At 42.6% G+C, this 20,945-nt stretch overlaps 1 protein-coding gene across 1 annotated transcript in view; it reads right to left on the reverse strand.

The window, feature by feature from the left end:
• The window catches only part of LOC140729188 (endophilin-A1-like), a 161,528-nt gene that overhangs the window by 39,405 nt on the left and 101,178 nt on the right, over positions 1–20,945 (reverse strand). The window contains exon 2 of the mRNA XM_073048668.1: positions 6,473–6,541. Within this exon, the coding sequence (XP_072904769.1) occupies positions 6,473–6,541 (69 nt within the window). The remainder of the gene's footprint in view (positions 1–6,472; positions 6,542–20,945) is intronic.

Genomic DNA, 20,945 nt, shown 5'->3' on the forward strand with positions numbered 1-20,945 from the left:
TGTAGGTGCTGGTAATCTAACCCAACAAACTTCTGATTAAGATGAGGTTTAGTATTTCTTGCATTGTTTCCCAGGTCATTGCAATCCGGGTAATGTTGCATGTCCTTCTATTTTCGTGTCTCTGCTACTGTAGAAAAGGTTCTGTTGGGATGGAATTAATCCAATACTCTGCATATTTCTCACTGGTCTCTCTATACTGACACCTCGGAGTGCAATGCAGCCAAGCCTGGCTCAGTCTTAGAGTCCATTAGAGATTCAGAGCTTATTATCAGACTTTGGAACAAACCTGATCTTGTATAATTTACAAAATGACAAATTTACCAGAACATCATATAAACTGGCGTAATTGAGGGTACAGGTAGCCTGAACTGTGTCAGATTGGAAACATGAAAACTCAATACAGTGATGTGAATCTCTGGGTTCTTGTTTCAATGGTTCAATTTCAATAGTTCAATTTAACATTAGAGAATGCATACAGTATACAACCTGAAACTCTTACCCTTGGTACAGACAACTTCTATGCTTCACAATAGCACAGGAGTTTACGGCCACAAGACCATAAGATATAGGAGCAGAATTTGGCCACTTGGCCCATCGAGTTTGTTCCTCCATTTCATCAAGCCTGATCCATTTCCCACTCAGCCCCAATCTCCTGCCTTTTCCCCGCAACCCTTCATGCCCTGACTAATCAAGAATCTATCCAAGTTCAAAGTATATTTATTATCAAAGGATGTATACATTATACAACCTTGAGATTCGTCTCCAGCCACAAAACAAAGAAACCTCAAAGAACACATGGAGGCCTCCCAGAAGTCCAACGAGAGCCATTCTCAATGTACTAGCAGGCGAAGAATGAACAACGAAGAAGAAGAAACTTGCCAGATACTTACCTTGCCCAAGGTGCCTGTATCACCTAAACCTGATGAACCCCAGCCAGAACCTCCCTACTCACACAATGGCCACTCTGCCCGCACCTGCCTTATTTTTATTGGCCCTTGCTAATGAATCCCAGTCATTGTGTGAAGTCTCCTCTTTTTGTCGTGCTCCCGTTCACTCATTGGCCGCTGCAGTTCAAACTCTAAAAGCTGCCGTGAAATGCTGTTTTTATTACTCCCGGGAGGTGCTTTTTGCAGTATGACGCTGACTTTGGAATATTTTTCCATTATTTTATCTTCATTTTATTTTATATTTACATTTACATAATGTGGTCTAGCTGCTGAAGTGTCCCAAGCAGGTTGATGAGACATGGCTGAAGAAAGGTGGCAAAACTTGGCCTCTGTTAAGACTGGGAAAGAGTAACTTTACTTGGTGGATCAATCTGAATATGCGTTCGCCAGTGTGGCTTTGTTCAGCTGTATAAGTTTTCTCTATTTGTCCACAGGACTTTAATATCATAGTTGGGACTGAAATCAATTTGGATTCAGTTTCAAATAAACTTTATTGTCTGGAGCTCAAACTCTCATGAAGCCTACAGTGCATTTCGATGAAACGCATTTATTCATGTTAGGCCAGTTTCCAATCACTCTCATCATTCTAATAATCTCAGTATCTGATAAGATGATTTGTGAATAAATGTAAGCAGTAACACATAAACTGTCCAGAAACCAGACTACAGGTTTACAGTATTCTGCCCACACACAAATTAGTCAGCCTCAAATTCACACCAGCTGTGTTTTAATTATACAAGCAAAATGTCAGAGTTAATTTCAATGCAGTCCATTACATGGAACCTGTTGTGTATTTAGTATTTCCGTAATATTTGATTAATATTTTAAACATGTTTGATTAAGCATTCTTGTTCATTTAAATAATTCATTACGGATTATACATAAAAATACGTGAATTGCATATGTCATGACCTAACCACGTAATACCTTTGCACCTAGCTTAAAGTAAAATCAAAGTTAGATACGTTATTCCTGGATCCATGCTCTCTTTTCCATTAGTTTTTGTGTTTTGGAGTTACAAAACATAACAGTGGTGATGAGGTATTTAAAACGAATCTCAGATGACTACCTGCCCGTTGAAGCACAGTGAGACGTTTCAGTTAAATAAAAGCGCATCATGCAAAGGAGAAAATGTTAGAGTTTAAAAAAAGTCAGAAAATGGACAAATTCATGGGTTCATAAATGATGAGTACCAGGTAACTGGTAATTTTCAAAAAGCAGAAATGGCTGGCTACATCTGAAGGATAGGTGTGTTTGATTGCACAATAGATAATAGGCTCATGTATACTTAGAGAATCAACCAGTAACTTGAAGCAAAGGAAACAGCCAATAAAAAGCGAGTGCCAGTATTGCTGAGTGCATTGGGTGGAAAAGCATACAGTTCGCTTTGAAGTTTGACTGTTCCAACCAAACTAGCCAAAATGAGCTTTGCTGCTATCATGAAAGTATTGCAGGAACATTTAAAACTAAAACCATTGCTGACTGCAGAATGCTTTAGATTTCATAAGCAGGATCAAAAGGAAGCGGTGTTGATTTCAGCATGCGTGGCTGAATTGAAGAGATTGTCCGAGTATTGTTGGTTCAGTAATAGGCTTAGTGATGCACTGACAGATTGTTCAGTTTGTGGAATTCAAAAAGAAAGCATTCTAAAGTGGCTCCTAGCTTACAATGAAAAGAGCAATTGAAATAGCTGTATCAATTGAAACAGCAGACAGAGACATAATTGAGTTGCAGTCAGGAATGATAACAAATGAGAAAATTGCAACGCCCAAACAGAAACCAGCCGGGCTGAACAAATTGTGTTATTGTTGTGGCAGGAGCTCACATAGGGTTAAATAGGAAACTTGCAGGAAATACAACAAAGTAGGACACATACAAAGAGCATGTCAAACAGACAAAAGTAAATGGATTGCATGGGAAAGTGAAAAAGATAAAAAGTCAAATTGCAGTTTCAAAAAGAGCACTAATCTGCATGCTGTTGATGAAAAAAATCTGATAATGATGAGAGTGGCACAGGACTGAATAGCCTTGAGATTTAAAATGTGAAAACTAACAGAAGACAAGCAATATGGCTTACACCAGAACTGAGTGGCCAATTCATTTAAAATGGAATTGGACATGGGCTTGGCTGCTTCAGTCATTCCACAAAACAAGCTTAAACGACATTTCAAAGATACTGAAAGCATGCAGACATTCAGCTAAGAATGTATACTGGAGAAAAGTTAGCTCCCTGTGAGAATGACATCCATAACACTGAAACATAGCAACCAACAAACCACACTGAGCTTGTACGTGATAAAACAGGAGGACCAGCATTGTGGGGCCATGATTGGCTGCAACAAGTACAACTTGCCATAGCTTCTGCAATAGAGTCAACTGGCAGATGCCACAGCAGTGTTCAAGGATAGTATTGGAAAACTCAAACATATTGTTAAATGAAAGTGCCACATCCAAGTTTTACAAAGCTCATCCGGTTCCTTACACCATCCGTGATAAAGTAGCCAGTGAGCTAGGTTGCATGGAGGCTGAAGGTTGAGTGGAGTCCATGGGCAACACCAGTGTCTCAGTAGCCAAGAAGAATGGGGTCTGCAGTGATTTTAAGATCATCATCAGCCCAATACTGAAAGTAGATCAATACCCTCTGCCCAGGATAGAAGGTATCTTTGCAAACCTTTCTACAGCCTGTCAAACGTGGTTACTGTGTTCCTGCTTCCACTCCTTAAACTCATTACTACAAGTCGGGAAAAATGGTAATAGACAAAGCATGTGAGGTGGTTTTCCAAAAGTTAAAGGAATGGCAAAATCAGGCATTGTACATTATGATCTACGTTGTCCGGTGAAGCTTGCCATGCAATGATTGAGATGCCAACACGTCAAGATCAAAGGAATCCAGACCTGTAAGAAGCACTTCCTGTTGTCTCAGAGCCAACTCCTACAACCAGCAGGGAGGAGGCCCAGTAACCTGAGATTGCCACACAGTCACAAGTCTCACCGGCCAAGCAGAGCGACGTCCTCCCCTTGTCAGGAAAAAATTTTATCCCACAGGAGTAAGAAATCCTCCACAGCGATTAAATCTTTAGGCCAGAATGTGACAATTTAAAATTTACTACGCTGTCGATTTATGTATAACAGTTGTATTATGTAGAATACACTATATATAAGGTGTGAAGTATTCTATATTAAGTTGAAGTTTATGGCTAGCAGGGAGGAGCACCGTGTATTTAATATTTCAGTAAGATTTGAGTAATATTGTAAACATATAGCTTGATTAAGCACTCATTCATTTAAATAATTCATCATGGGTTATAAGTAAAAATATGTGAATTGCATATGTCATGATGCTTCCATGTGATACGTACGAACCTCACTTAAAGTAAAAACTAAGTTAGATACATTATTCCCAGCTCCATGTTTTTTGTTCAATTAGCTTTTATGCTTTGGATTTACGAAACATAATAGAACCCACTCTCAATGATTAGCTAGAATTGCAGCATTGAACTGGGATCAGTACCACAAATAATTCCATTGAAAAATCATTCCTCATTTAGAAACCCATATTAATCTTATATGGATTAGCTCAAAGAAAAACAATTAACACTGGCTGAAATGTTCGGATGATTTATCAAACAACAGAAATTCTTCTGGCAGGATTATTGTTCAGATTTATTATTTTAATTATCAAAGCTAGATTATGCTTGACTGATTTTGGAGTCACAACATTGTTCTCTGAATATATGCATAGATTTGTGCTTGTACCAAAATGCCAGTATGGAGTGCAAATTATGCACATGCACAATGAGAGTGAGAGAGTGAGAGTGTGAAAGAGAGAGAGAGAGAGAAAGAGAGAGAGAAAGTGAGAGTGAGAGTGAGAGAGAGAGGTGCAAGAAAAAGAAAGAGTGAGAGAGGGAGGAGGGGGAGGGAAGAGAGAGAGAGAGAGAGAGAGAGAGAGAGAGAGGAGAGAGAGTGAGGGGGAGAGAGAGGGAGAGAGGGGGGGTGCAAGAAAAAGAAAGAAAGAGAGTGAGAGAGGGAGGAGTGGGGAGGGAAGAGAGAGAGAGAGGGGGGTGCAAGAAAAAGAAAGAAAGAGAGTGAGAGAGGGAGGAGTGTGGAGGGAAGAGAGAGAGAGAGTGAATGAGAGAGAGAAGGAGAGAGACAGTGAGAGAGAGAGGGGGGAGAGAGAGAAGGGGAGGGAGAGAGAATGAATCTGTAAAGCAGCAGCCAATACCAACACCGTTGAAGGATTCTGGACAATGTTGGAAGGAACATTTTTATATTCTTTTCTAATTAAGGAACATGGAAGAAAGAAGCAGGGACATTATTTCTAGAGCACAAACACACAGTCCATCAACAAGAAACGAGTACAAGTGATGAGGAGACATAACAAGTTGGCGAATGAAGGAAGTTCTCCCAGTATTGGCTCTTCTTTTTAAGCCACACAAAGCTGCAAATGAAGAGGCTAAATAGAAAGTTTAAGAGTAATTATATTCAAAGTAATCTGTGTAATCAAACCACCTACATTGGTGACAACCCTTTATTTGAGCTGAAATGGGCTCTCCCCTCTGATTAATATTTCCTCATTAACCTCGCTCCCTGAGGCTTACAACTTGGCTCGCTGACTTTATCCCAGGCCATCTGTTCCCACTGCTGACAAATTTATTCTTTCAGATCACACTCTTCTATTTGGAACCATCTCCACTTCTCAAGTACCTCAGCTAAATCACATTTTGCTCCGATGTGCAAATGTAAGTCGCATTTTCTCCCCAATTCTTTAGTTTCAGTAACAGCTCAAATTTCTTTCCATTTATGTTTTCACTTTTAGCTTGGTGCCTTCAGAATCCGTATCAAGGAGCCCTGATACTAGGAAGTGATTCATGCACCGGAGTGTCAAGGCTTATGCTCGGCTGCCATGGGCAGATGGTAGTGAAGAGCAGACCGTGACCATGCCAGCCGCAGAAGTGACAAAGGAATGATATGGAAGGAGCAGTGAACGTGTTGGCAAGGACATTGACCAGCTTCCCTCCACTCCACAACATTCCATAACCGAGCACACAACTCAGCACCATCAGTAATGATGGTTCACCAAATCTTACAGCTATAGTAGCCCATGTTTTCCAAATGCACTGAGGGAAACCAGTACGGACTCGGCTGCCGTGGGAGCAAGTGTTTGAGCCAACAGCATGCTGCTCTTGCATTTGCTCGATCTTTTATTATCAACGCAACTGACCACCACCTCCTCACATGCTCTTCGAGATAGTCTAGCTGTATTTTCACCCTTTTCTCCCCCGTTCTCTGTACTTCGACAAAACACTTTTAGTTTTAACTTGCTTCGATTCTCACAAATATTGCCTCAGTCCCTAATGCTGCTGATTTCCTTAATCCTTCTGTTCCTTTCTAACTCACCCTGATTATTTTCAAGTAAGCAACTACTGTCCACAACCTTCTCCAAATTGCTTTTGAAGTTCTAATTTTCTTCTGATTGGAATATTGTAATGAAGTAAATTTTTCGGGAAGAAAGGCGCAGCATTTACCTTTTCCATTTCTTTGAAGTCATCATCAAGTTTGGTTCCCTCTGCACCACCAACTTTTTCACTGACACGCTGTGGAAACAAAAACACGTACAGAAATGAGTTCTAGTTGCAAACACAAGGGGGACACAAAGAGCAAGCTACATAACAGCAATATTAATATAGTTCTGCTTCCTCCTCATTAGTAAGTAAATTCCACAGAGATGTTGTTCCATTGCTCGAGCCTGGAAATTATGGGCTGGAGAGTCATGGGTAAGTTACTAGAAGGTATTCTAAGGGACAGTATATGCACTCAGTGACCACTTTATTAGGTGCCTCCTGTATCTAATAAAGTGGCCACTGAGTGGACACTCATGGTCCTCTTCTCCTGTAGCCCACCCACTTCAAGGTTTGACGTGTTGTGCATTCAGACAGGCTCTTTTGCACACCACTGTTGTAACATGTCATTTGAATTACTGTCACCTTCCTGTCAGCTTGAACCAATTTGGCCATTCTCCTCTGACTTCTCTCATAACCATGTTTTTTCTTGCCCACAGAACTGCCGTTCACTAGATGTATTTTGCTTTTCGCACAATTCTCTGTAAACTCTAGACGGTTGTGTGTGAAAACCCCAGGAGATCAGCAGTTTCTGAGATACTCAAACCACCTTGTCTGGCTCCAGCAATCATTCCATGGCCAAAGTCACTCGAACCACATTTCTTCCCCATTCTGATGTTTGGTCTGAACAACAACTGAACTATTTTTTGTAAAGTTTACTGACACTTGGCAGGCCAACATAAGGGACATTACTGCCACCTACTGAAGTAAAGTGTGGAGTACAGATGGCCCCCGTTTTTCGAACGTTCGCTTGACGACAGCTCACTGGTACGAAAGACCTACATTAGTACCTGCTTTCACTAACCAAAGAGGATTTTCCCTTTTACGAAAAAAAGATGCCTGCTTTATACGTGTGTTACCCCGAAGGAGACTACCATGACCGTGAAGCCTTGTGTGGGCAGTTGTGCGCGCGTGCATGTACGTGCGTAGGCGTGTACATGCCGATTTATTTCCTCCACATCGATCTTGGATCGCTACCTTCTTGATTTTGGTAAGTGAAACTACAATGTACATACAATATTTCTATTTTACACAGGCTGTATATTTATCATATCATTCCTGCTTTTACTATATGTTCCTGTTATTTTAGGTTTTATGTGTAATTTGGTTTGATTTGGTAGGTTATTTTTTGAGTCTGGGAATGCTCAAAAATTTTTAACATATAAATTAATGGTAATTACTTCTTCGCTTTACGACATTTCGGCTTACAAACGGTTTCATAGGAACGCTCTACCTTCAGATAGCGGGGAAAACCTGTAAAGAATCAGGCAGTACACCCACTAAAAATAAAAATATTTTTCTCCCCCGACAAAAATAACAATATCAAAAAGTCAAATGCCTTTCAGAAAGTCAAATATGAACTTATATATATTACAATGGCAGTGATATCCTTAGAAATTTTCCATATTGAACTGTGTATAGCCTAAAGATCTCATTTTAGTAAGTAGATGCTGCCTTTGCCCCTCATGGGAACTGTATTCAAATAATATATGATGCACATTTCTTGACAAGTGAACTTCCTGCAAATGCCAGTATCATGCATATTAATTCCAAACAAGGAATTATTCAGCCTAATATGTCCAATACATAAACGTATAACTACTTCCCTCCTTTTATAACCCTCTCCCAGATGAGTTCCCACCATGCCTTGAATACGCAAGCCTAGACCCTGAGGCCTCAACAGAGATTGCGCAATCTCAAGATGAATGTCTGGCCTACAATTTGAAACGCCTGTTCTAATAGGTGTCAAAACCAGCGACGAATCACAGCAGAGAAGTACATAATCAGGGTGTATTTATTGGAGCCATTCCAAAGCTCAAATGATGGCAACCATCGCAGATGTGAATACTGATACTTTGATGTTTTCCTTAACAGTCACCTGAAACTTGGAATCAGAAATGGAAACACTTGAAACACTTGTCACTGGATCCTTAGAACCATCTGTGCATATGTAAGAATCCATGATATCTGCCTGGAATATAATGCTGAACTTCCTGTGCCAACTATATGCAATCAATCTTCATCTTGATCTTTTCTTGAAGGCTTAAACCAACCACAGGCATCTGCTCTTACTCCCTCCACCCAGTCCTTCCCTAGAGATAACACAAATTGAGCTCCCTTGATCTTTTTTGTCTTGTACTCTAAAAGCCTCCAGTTCCAACAACATCCTGCCATCAGCCACATTTCCCCCATCCCCCCCTTTTGGCTTTACCGCCGTGACCACTCACTCTATGTCTCCCTTAATAACTCATCCCTTCCCACCCGCCCCTCCCTACCTCAGGCACTTTCCCTGCAACTGTAGGAGGCACATCACCTGTTCCCCCCACCCCCCAACTCCAGCAACTAGGGACCTAAGAAGACCTTCTAGGTCAGGCAAAAATTTTCATGCACCTCCTTCACGTTGCAGGCATTCAGTGCTTGCGACTTGGCCTTGTCTACATTAACAAACCAAATGTATGCTAGGCACCATTTACAAATCACTTCCACTCTGTCTACAACTGCTGTCTTGAGCATATCATTTCATCTGCACTTTCCACACCAACCTGTCCATCCTTGGCCTTCTCCATTGCCATGGTGAGGCCAAACACAAACTAGAACAACACCTTCAATTACACTTGGGTAGTCTATAATTCAATGGCCTGAACATTGAGTTTTCCAATCCCAGCCAACCCACATCCCCTATGTTCTTTTCGCACCCCCACCAATCCATCCTGATTTCCTCTCCCTTTGTTCAGCACTTCCGTTCACAGTTCCTTCTTCCCATTATGCCTCTGTGTCCTGGTCCATCTATCATCTATCAGCTACTGTCCTTACACTCCCTCTCTTGGACCTGTCTGCCTGATTTTTGCCTTGTCATCTACCAGCCTCTATCTTAACCTCCCTCTCATTCTCAACCCTCAACTCAAAATGTCAGCCATCCCCTTGCCTTCTTAATACTGTGTGACTCTTCCATAGTTTGATTTTTGCTAAGGAAATTGAGATGTACAAGGGGACAGAATTGAAGCAAGGGGAGATTTTGATGTGTTCTAAAACTTGGGGAGGTTCCATTGATTGGGAAAGACAAACCAATGGAGGAATTTGAACCTGCAGTTGAACTTTACATTTATAAAGTTTCTGGACCAAGAGCTAGTTTAGTTAGTTCAGTGCCCATCAGATGGCAACAATATTGTTAGGGGGAAGATTGCCTATGGAGCCCTAGTGCAGCAGATTCAATCTGGGGATTGGGTGAAGCATGGATTATCCTATAAAAAGAGATTAAGCAGATTTGCCCTGGGAGTTCATGAGTACAAAAGAATGAGAAGCGATTTCATTGATATTTTGAAAACCTTACATTCTTGACAGAGTAGGACAAGGTTCCATTACCTCTGTCTGGGGTGCATACAATGAGGCATCACAGTCTCAAAATTCTCACTTTGAAGGGAGATGAGAATGAATTTCGTCACTCAGAGGCCAGCGACTGTTTGGCATTCTCTGCATGAGGGGAATGTGGAAGATCAGTCGCAGAACATATTTGAGAGAGAAACCGGTTAAGATTTTTTGATGAATTCAGGAATATGAGTTACTGTTGGAAAATCATTTTGAGGTAAAAGACCAGCCATGATCGTATCGATGGTGGATCAGGAACTGAGGGCTAGATGGACTCATCTTTCCATTCCTTACATTCTCATTCAGCAATCACCCAGCAGCAAAGCAACATTCACTGCCGGAAGCACATGAAGAATGAAGTTGTAGGGATCGGCTTGGGGGACACATGACCACACTGTAAAGAGGAACATCACCGGATGCATGGACTTTGACTTCTGATGCTGCAGGGGATGAACAGCCTTTCCCTTTTGTATCCCCCACTAGCTGACAGCACACTTGGAAGTGGGGACTTCTGATTATTCTCTGAAATGTGCTAACTTAGGATAAGTGATTCACAATCATCAAGCAGAGCTTGTAACCCTCAGCTGTTTAGTGGAACAACAGCATTCATCAGGTTTTCCCTGAGAACATATTATTCAATCTCAGGCGGGTTCTTTCGCTGTGATCTCAGTGGGATTCTACACATTATACACAAACCACAGGGTACCCCAGCATACTGACTCTCAGCAAAGAGTCTTGTTAATGCACAGAGGAGCAGAGTATCAATGGCCAGTGTCCCAAGTAACTGATCCCAGAGATCTGTGAAACACAATATCCTCCCTTCTAGCCAAGTGGGAACCAATAATCTAAAATTCTATCATCAGAGATGCATGAGAAACATTCCTCAATTAAAAGCACTTATTAGGAAAAACATTGTGTTTAGTACATTAAATATCACTTAACTATGCCTATTTCAAAACCGTGCAGGTGCACAGAGTATCACCTTCAGAAGTAATGTGTCCTCTCCCCACCCACCCAGCATCAACAACTCTACAGTTAGCACCGTTTCAACGTTCAGGTTCCTGGGCATCATTATTTCACAGAGCCCCATGTGGCAGAACCATATCTCCTTCATTAACAAAAAGGCTTGGCAGGCGATATATTTCTTGTGGCGGTTGGTAAAATTCCATCTTCCCCAGAATATGCTGTGCAAATCTACACTGCCATCATAGAGAGCATTGTCACTTCAGCCATTACTGCTGGCTTGGTGTAGCATTCTCTCACAATAACGGTAACTACAGGGAACTGTCAGATTATCAGAAAAGGTCATTAGCTGCAGGCTACCATCACTGTTGCACTTGTATGTGTCCTGGACAAAGGAACAGGCAAAGAAAATCATTGTGGACACTACTCACCCTGCAAACTGCCTTTTCCAAAAGCTCCCCTCTGGACAACACTATAGGGCTACTGAATGAAAAACATTATACCCTCTTAAAAGTTTCTTCCCCAGGCACTTAATCTGCTCTATCATTCTAGTTAGCTGCTCCTCCCCCAAAAAAACCCTCTATCTATTACCCCATCACTGCATCGTACTGCAAACACTTTCAACCACATCGTATCAAGCTGTTTACATTGTAAATGCATGCTGGTATTTATGTATTTATACACATTTTATTCATATCCATACTTTATCCTCTAACTTTATTTTTAAATAATTCTTTATTCTTTATCATCGTTGATTTTTTTTGCTGTACGTCATGCCCTCAACAACACACCGCAGCAAATTAATAATACGTGTAAATGTATATGGTGAATAAAGTAGATCCCTGATTCTAATTCTTGGCCCCTTTCCCGACATAGATGCTTCCTGAACTGCTAAGTTCCTCCACTGCCATGTGTGCGTTACACCTGGTTTATTAAAGTCCTTCAGGGAATGAAGTCTGCTCTCCTCATCCAGATGCCAATATGTACTGTATCTCCAGACCCAACAACATGACTGACTCTAAATTGCTTCCTTTGATCTGGCAAGATTAGAGAAAAGCAATATGTTTGAATGTTGCCAGAGATGACAGAGAATAAATTGAAAAAAGTCATACCAATTTGTCTCTCAGCTAAATTGTATCACACCACATTTACCGATTAAATTCCATCTGCCACTTGTCTGCCCATTTTACTAGCCCATCCACAGCCTGCTGCAATTAGTTTTATCATCCCTGCACATTACCACATCCTCAAGTTTTGTAGCACTGCCATATTTTAAAAATGTTTCTCTGTATTCCAGTAACGAGTCAGAGAGTTGTTCAGCACAGACACAGGCCATTCGTCTCACCTCATTCGTGTCAACAATTTTGCCCATCTACACTATCAGACTCTTTAATATATATCTGAAAAAAAAACTGCCTGAAGAACACCAACAACTGGTCAGAATACCATGAGCATTTACCATTTACCATGAGCAGATGAATTCTGTTCTTTTATATCCACGTTGACACTGACTCTGTTAAATGGTTTCCCAAATTCTATAGGCAGCATGCACAGTAATTCTGTCATTAACTTGATCTTTAGCTTCATATGGTTAGTCAAGCACTTTTACAAACCTGTCACAAACGTGAGAAACTCTGCAGATGCTGGAAATCCAAAATGATGGAGGAACTCAGCAGGCAGGGTCCAGATGAATGAGTGACCCCGAGAAGTGAGTACGCAGACAGCGTGGGATGCCTCTGTAGCCATTCCCGTCAATAAAACAGGCATGTCCTTTTGGATACTGTTGGGGGAATGACCTTTCAGAGACCAGTGACAGGAGCAGGATCAGTGGCTGCAGGCCCAACTATGAGGCAAAGAAGGGAATTACAAAGTCAGGCAGAGCAAAAGTGAAAGGGGACGCGAAGATACGTGGTGCGGGCAGGCATTTCTGTGACCACAATCGAGACTCCAAGATGGTGTGTTGCCTCCCTAATGCCAGGGTCAAGGATGTCTTGCAGTGGGTAAAGGACATTCTCAAATTTCAAACTTCAATGTAAACCTATTATTATATGTCACAAGTGCAGCCCTGAGATTTATTGTCTTGTGGGTATACTCAGTAAATCCAAGAACCATAATAGAATAATGAGAGACCACACCCAACAGGGTGGACAAACAACCAATGTGCAAGAGACATTGGTGAAAATAAATCCAAAGGGCTTCTACAGTTATATTGGGATAGTGAGGGATAAAACTGGTCCCTACACCCAACAGGGAGGACAAGCAACCAATGTGCAAGAGACATTGGTGAAAATACAAAAGAGAAATAAAAATTATGATAAATAAATAAGCAATAAATATCGAGAACATGAGATAAAGATTCCTTGAAAATGAGGCCATGGGCTGTGGGAACAGTTCAGCGATGGGACAAGTGAAGATACCCCCTCAGATTAAAGAGCCTGATGGTTGAGGGGTAATAACTGTTCCTGAAACTGCTAGTGTGAGTCCTGAGGCTCCTGTAACTTCTTCCTGATGGCAGCAGTGAGAAGAGAGCATGGCCTGGGTGATGGGGATCCCTAATGATGGATGCTGCTTTCCTGCTACAGTGCTGTGCGTCGATGTGCTCAATGGTGGGGAGGGCTTTACCGTGATGGACAGTGCCATATCCACAACTTTTTGTAGGATTTTCCATTCAAATGCACTGGTTATTCTGGTCCACGGTATTCTACAGGGAAAGGGTAAGCAAGTTGTGATGCAACTATTCAATATACTCTCCGCCACTCATCTACATAACTTTGTCAAAGTATTAGATGTTGTACCAAATCTTCACAAACTTCTAAGGAAGTAGGGGCACTGCCAGGCTTTCTTGGTAACTGCACCTTCTTGATGGGACCAGGACAGGTCCTCGTAAATAACCACACCGAGGAATTTTAAGGTGTTGACCCTCTCTAACTTTGATCCCCTGATGAGGGATTGGCTCATGGACCTCTGGTTTTCTCCTTCTTTAAGTCTATAATCAGTTCCCTAGTCTTGCTGATACTGAGTGAGAAGTTGTTGTGGCACCACTCAGCCAGATTTTCAATCTCTCTCCAATATGCTGATTCATCACTACCTTCGATTCGGCCTACAAAAGTGGTGTTGTCAGCAAACTTAAGTATAGCTCTGGAGCTGTGCTTAGCATCACAGTCATATGTTTAAAGCGAGTAGAGCAGGGGGCTATGCACCTAATGGTGCACCTGTGCTGATGGAGATTGTGGAGGAGATGCTGTTGCATTTCTGAACTGACTGGGGTCAGTCCGGAATGGCAACCAGGGTTGAGTAAAGAGCCAATGAAATTGCATCTGCAGTAGGTCTGCTTTGTTGGTGATCAAACTGGAGCAGATCCAAGTAGCATCTCATTCAGGAACTAATGTGCTTCATTACAAACCAGTCAAAACTCTTCATCAGAGTGGATGTAAGTGTTATTGATGATGGTCATTGAGCCAGATTACTATACTCTTCTTAGGCACCGGTATAATTGAAGCCTGATTGAAGGAGCTGTGTACCCCAGACTGCTGAAGCAAGAGGTTAAAGATCTGCGTGAACACTCAATTGATCAGCACAGGTCTTTAGAATTCAGCCAGGTATCCCATCTGGGCCCAATGCTTTCCACGGGTTCACCCTCCAGAAGGATGCTCTCACGTTTACAATCAAAGTCTGAAATCACAGGGTCGTCGGGGGCTGTGGGAGTTCATGAAGGTTCCTCCATGCTTTGATGTTCAAAGTGAGCAGAGAAACCATTGAGCTCATCTGAGCGTGAAACCCTATGTCAACTGTGTTGCTTAACTTCGCTTCTTAAGAGGTATTCAATCCCTGCCACAGCTGTCAATCATCCTTCATTAATTCAAGTTTAATCCGGAATTGCCACTTCGCCTCTGAGGTGGATTTCCTGAGGCCATACCTGGACCTCTTATATTTTATAATTCTGAGAAAGGAGGATGAGCAGCCTGAGGTCGTTGTCCATATAAATACCAGACATAGGCAGGAGCAGGGATGAAGTCCTGCAAAGGGATTTTAGGGGCTGAGCAGGAAGTTAAATTAGCAGAACAATGTCAGGATTACTACTCAGGCCATATGCTAGTTGTGAGAAATAGAGGGTGCAGCTCAATACATGGTTGAAGAGCTGGTGCAGGAAGATGAGTTTTGGTCGATTTGTGTCGTGGAACCTGTACAAACAAAATGTTCTGCAACTGAACTGGAGGGGAACCAATAGTCACACTGGAAGATTTACTAGTATATTCAGGAAGAGGGGTGGGGGTTTAAACTAGAGTGGGAAGGGGGACCATAGCTGTAGGGCATCAGGGAGTAAGGGTGAAGACAAGAAAGGTGGTATGGCAAGTCGAACTTTAAAGGATAGCAAGGGACAAGCTGATAAACATGGTGGGACTGATGTGCTGGAAGTCTCTACAAAGAAGTGACGTTTAGGTGGAAAGGCCTTTGCAGGAACAGCTTTGTTCCGGTGGAGAGCTCGAGGCTTTGGCTCAATAGGCTTTAACAAGGAGAGGCAGAGGCTAAAGTGAGTGTCTTTCTTTGTCTATTAGTGTCTTGCTAGGGATTTGAGAATGGATCCAGGCTGAACGGTGTGTTTTTCATGCCAGATGTGAGAGATTTGGTAGACTTCCAGCCTCTCTGATAATGATGTCTGCATGAAGTGCATCTAGCTGTAGGCTCATACAGGGGAGTGAGGAGGCGATAGACAGGAGTTACCCTTAGGTTTGAGGAGGCAGGTAGCTGGGTGACTGTCAGAAGAGGGCAAAGGAATAGGCAGCCGGTGGAGAATATCGCAGTGGCTGTTCCCCTCAATAACAGATATACCGCTTTGGAAGTCATGGTATGTACTGGAACCAATGACATATGTAAATAGGAAAAGAATCAGGTCCTAGAAGAAATATATAGGGAACGAGATAGAAAAGCAGGATCGGTATGCCTGTGATTGCTGTCTGTGCCATGCACCAACCAGTGAGGACAACAATAGTTTGATTTGGCAGATCAGTGTGTGGCTCAGGGAGTGGAGCAGGCAGCAGGGATTCAGATTTCTGGAGCTGATATGACTTGTACAAAAAGGATGAGTTACACCTAAACTTGAGGGGATCAGTATCCTCGCAGGCAGGTCTGCTGGAGCTGTTGAGGAGGGCTTAAGCTAGTTTGACAGGGGGGAGTGAAACCCCAGTGATAGGTCAGAGGATGGAGCAGTTGGCGTACAGGTAGATGCAACAAGTAGGGAGACTGTGAAGAAGGACAGGCGGTTTGATAGGACAAAATTGCAGTCAGTTGGATGGGTTGAAATGTGTCTATTTGAATGCAAGAAGTAGAGTGATAACTTGATCATAGGTCAGTAAATGGAAAACTGTTGTGGCCATTAGAGGGACTTGGCTGACACAAGGCAGGAATAGCTGCTGGATATTCTTGGTATTGGATGTTTCAAAAGGGGCAAGGAAGGAGGTAAAAGCAGTGGAGGAGTGGCTTTGCTAATCAGGGGTAACATCACAGCTGCAGAAATGAAAGACGTTATGGAAGGACGGTGGAAGTCAGAAACAGGAAAGGAGCAATTTCTCTACTGGAAGTATTCTATAGACCCGCCAACAGCAACGGACGCACTGACAAACAGATCGGAAGGCAGGTTTTGGAAAGTTGCAAAAATAACAGAGTTGTTGTCATTGGTGACTTTATCTTGTCTAATACTGAATGGCACCACCTTAATGCAAAAGGTTTAGATAGGGTGAAATTTGTTAGGTGCGTCCATGAAGGATTCCTGACACAATATGTAGTCAGGCTGACCGGGGAGAGGCCATACTGGATCTGGAGCTAGGCAACGAACCAAGTCAGGTGTCAGATGTCTCAGTGGGAGAGAGTTTCAGAGAAGGTGACCACAACTCCATATCCAGGAGCAGTGATGGTATGGGAAAGAATTTAATTGGGGGAAGGGCAATTATGATGCTATTAGTCAGAGATAAATTGGGAAAAGATGTATTCAGTGAAATGCACAACAGAAATGTGGAGGTGGTTTAAGGAGCACTTGCATGGGGTTCTGGATAGTTCATCCCATTGAGGCAGGGAAAGGATAGCAGGGTGGTGGAGCCACGGTTGACAAGAGATATGAAGGAAACTTACTTGACTTGGGAAGCAAGGAATGGAAGACTCTGGAGAGTTACAAATTGGCCAGGAAGGAGCTGAAGAATTGACTCAGGAGTGTTAGAAGGGGGCATGAAAAGATCTTGGCAAATAGGAATAAGGAAAAGCCTAAGGCGTTCTACACAAGTGTGAAGAACAGGAGGATTACTAGAATGAGTGTAGGATTAATATGCAATCGATCAGGAAACATTCTTGGACTTGGAGGAGGTACAAGAGGTCCTTAAAGAATACTTTGCTTTGATATCCACCATTGAGAAGGAGATTGATGAATGCGGTATGCTGGAACGTGTTAACATTAAGAAAGAGGACATAATTTTGAACTGCATTTGGATAGTGGCCAGACGGTATATATCCCAGGTTACTACAGGAAGCAAGGAAAGAGATTTCTGTGTCTTGGTAGTAATCGTTGCATCCTCACTGGCCACAGCAGTAGTACCAAATAAATGGAGCATGACAAGTTTAATCTCCTTGTTCAAGAAAGGGAATAGCGATAACACAAATATCCCCTGAACGTTTGCCACATTTCTTCCATACTTTTCCCTGAGAACATCTGCTTCCAATTTATTCCAAGTTCCTGTCTGATAGCCTCATATTCCCCTTACTCCAATTAAATGTTTCCCTAACTTGTCTGTTTTTATCCCTCTCCATTGCTATGGTAAAGGAGACAGAATTGTGATCATATCTCCAAAATGCTTTCCCACTGAGAGATCTGACAGCTGACCAGGTTCACTTCCCAATACCAGATCAAGTACAACCTCTGCTCTTGTAGGCTTATCTACATATTGTGTCAAGAAACCTTCTTGAACACACCTAACAAACTCCACCCCATCTAAACCCCTTGCTCTAGGGACATGTCAATCAATAATTGGGAAATTAAAATCTCCCACCATCAGCACCCTGTTATTATTACATCTTTCCATAATCTGTCTCCCTATCTGCTCCTTGATGTCCCTGTTACTATTGGGTGGTCTATAAAAAACACCAAGTAGAGTTATTGACCCCTTCCTGTTCCTAACTTCTATCCAGAGAGATTCCACCCTCTTGTACTGTATCCAAGCTTTCTCTATTTGTGAGCCAACCGCCTCTTCCTCCGTCTCTTCAGTTTGGTTCCCATCCCCTAGCAATCCTAGTTTAAACTCTCCCCAACAGCCTTAGCAAACCTCCCCACCAGGATATTGGTCTCCCTGGGATTCAAATGCAATGTGTCCTTTTTTTTCAGGTCATTCCTGCGCCAAAAGAGATCCCAATGATCCAGAAATATGAATCCTTGCCCCCTGCTCCAATCCCTCGGCCACGTATTTATCCTCCACCTCATTCTATTCCTGTTCTCACTGTCACATGGCACAGGCAGTAATCCCGAGATTACTACCTTTGTGGTCCTGCTTCTCAACTTCCTTCCTAACTCCCTGTAGTCTGCTTTTAGGACCTCTTCCCTTTTCCTGCCTATGTCATTGGTACCAATATGTACCACGACCTCTGGCTGTTCTCCTTCCCAGTTCAGGATATCTTAGATGCGATCAGAAACATCCTGGACCCTGGCACCTGGGAGGCAAACTACCATCCACGTTTCTTTCCTGCGTCCACAGAATCACCTGTCTGATCCCCTAACTATAGAGTCCCCTATCACTGCTGCCATCCTCTTCGTTTCCCTACCCTTCTGAGCCACAGGGCCAGACTCTGTGCCAGAGGCACGGCCATGGTTGCTTCCCCCAAGTAAGTTGTCCCCCCAACAGTACTCAAACAGGAGTACTTATTGTTAAGGGGTACAGCCACTGGGGCGCTCTCTAGCCTCTGACTCCTGCCCTTCCATTTCCAGATTGTTACCCACTTATCTGTCTCGCGAGGCGCTGGTGTGTCTACCTGCCTATAGCTCCTCTCTATTACCTCCTCACTGTCCCTGACCAGACGAAGGTCATCGAGCTGCATCTCTAGTTCTCTAACCCGGTCCCTAAGGAGCTGCAGCTCAACCCACCTGGTGCAGATGTGGCCATCTGGGAGGCTGGGAGTCTCCAGGACCTCCCACATCTGACACCAAGCACAGAAAACTGGCCTCACACACATACTTCCTGTCTGTATTCTACTCAGGCAAACCACCTGGCCTCATCCTGTTATCGCCTAAGCCCCGTTGAGCCAAAGCCTTCCTACTCTGTCTGCCTCTAATCTGATGCCCGCTCTATAAGTCTGTCTCCTTTTAAACTCTCCTCACTGTTCTCACTGGCTGACGTCCACTTGCCTGCGCAGTCGTGAGGGCATAATTTCAAGGTGATTGGAGCAAAGTATGGTATGGATGACAAAGGTTAATTTTTTACACAAAGAGCGGTGGATGTATATAGAATGCATTGCCAGAGGTAATGATAGAGTCAGATACATTAGAAACATTTAAAAAGCTATTAGATAGGCACATAGATGATGGAAACATGGACATACACATGGGAGAAAAGGGTTAGATTGATATTAGAGAAGGTTAAAATGTAGAAGCCGCATCGTGGGCTGAAACACCTGGACTTTGCTGTAAAGTCTATGTTCCATTTGTTTATTTAAATGCTAGGAGTGTTATCAGGATCACAAGACAGGGAATTTGTAGAGCAGCTCGTGGTTGTGTTCTCTAGGGGATCAGCTATTCTGGATTGGGTGTTGCACAATGAACCAGAATTGGTTAGAAAACTTTTAAAGAAACACTTAGGGGCAAGGCATCATAATATGAGTGAATTCACCCTGCAATTTCAGAAGGAGAAGCTCAAGTCACGTGTATCAGTATTACGGCAGAGTAAATGGAATTACAGAGGCATGAGAGAGGAGCTGGCCAAAATTAATTGGAAGAAAAACTAGCAAGGATGACATCAGAGCAGTAAACGTTGGCGTTTCTGGGAGCAATTCAGAAGGCACAGGATAGACAGACTGCAAAGAAGAAGAAGGATTCTAAAGTCAGGATGATGCAGCTGTGTTTGACAAGTTAAGTCAAATTCAACATAGAAACCGAAGAGAAGACAGATTATAGAGCAAAAATTAGTGGGAAGTTAGAGGACTGGGAAGCTTTTAAAAACCAACAAAAGGCAACTAAAAAAGTAATAAAGAAGGAATACAACGGTAAGCTAGCCATTAACATTAAAGAGGATATCAAAAGTTTCTTCAGATATCTAAAGTGTAAAACAGAGGTGGCAGTATATATCAGATGACTGGTAGTAATGGGGGCAAGGAAATGGTGGACAAACTGAGTAAGTATGTTACATCCGTCTTCACTGTTGAAGACACTAGCAATATGCCGGCAGTTTGAGAGTGTCAGGTGGCAGAAGTGCATGGAGTTACCATTTCTAGAGAGAATGTACTTTGGAAACTGAAAGATCTGAAAGTAGTTAAGTAGTGGACCAGTTGGTCTACACCCCAGGGTTCTGAAAAAGGTGGCTGAAGAGATTGTGGAGATATTAGTAATGATCTTTCAAGAATCAGTGGATTCTGGCATGGTTCCATAGGACTAGAAAAGTGCAAATGTCACTCCCTAAAATGTCACTACTAAAAGGGAGAGAGGCAGAGGAAAGAAAATTATAGTCTGACCTCAGTGGTTGGGAAGATGTTGGAGTCGACTATTAAGAACGTGGTTTTGGGGGTACTTAGATGCACATGACAAAATGGGCTGTAATCAGCATGGTTCCCTTAAGGGAAAACCTTGCCTGACAAATCTGTTGAAATTCTTTGAAGAAATAACACGCAGGATAGACAAATAAAAATCAGTAGATGTTGTGTACTTGGATTTTCAGAATGTCTTTGACAAGGTGCCACACGTGAGGCTGCTTAGCTACTAGCATGCATAGGGCATTGTCTGATTGGCTGGAGGCAAAGAATGGGAATAATTTCCGGTTTTCTGCCAGTGATTAGTGGTGTCCCACAGGGGTCTGCATGGGGACCG

Source organism: Hemitrygon akajei, chromosome 6 (genome assembly GCF_048418815.1).
Source record: "Hemitrygon akajei chromosome 6, sHemAka1.3, whole genome shotgun sequence".
NCBI classification, from domain to species: Eukaryota; Metazoa; Chordata; class Chondrichthyes; order Myliobatiformes; family Dasyatidae; genus Hemitrygon; species Hemitrygon akajei.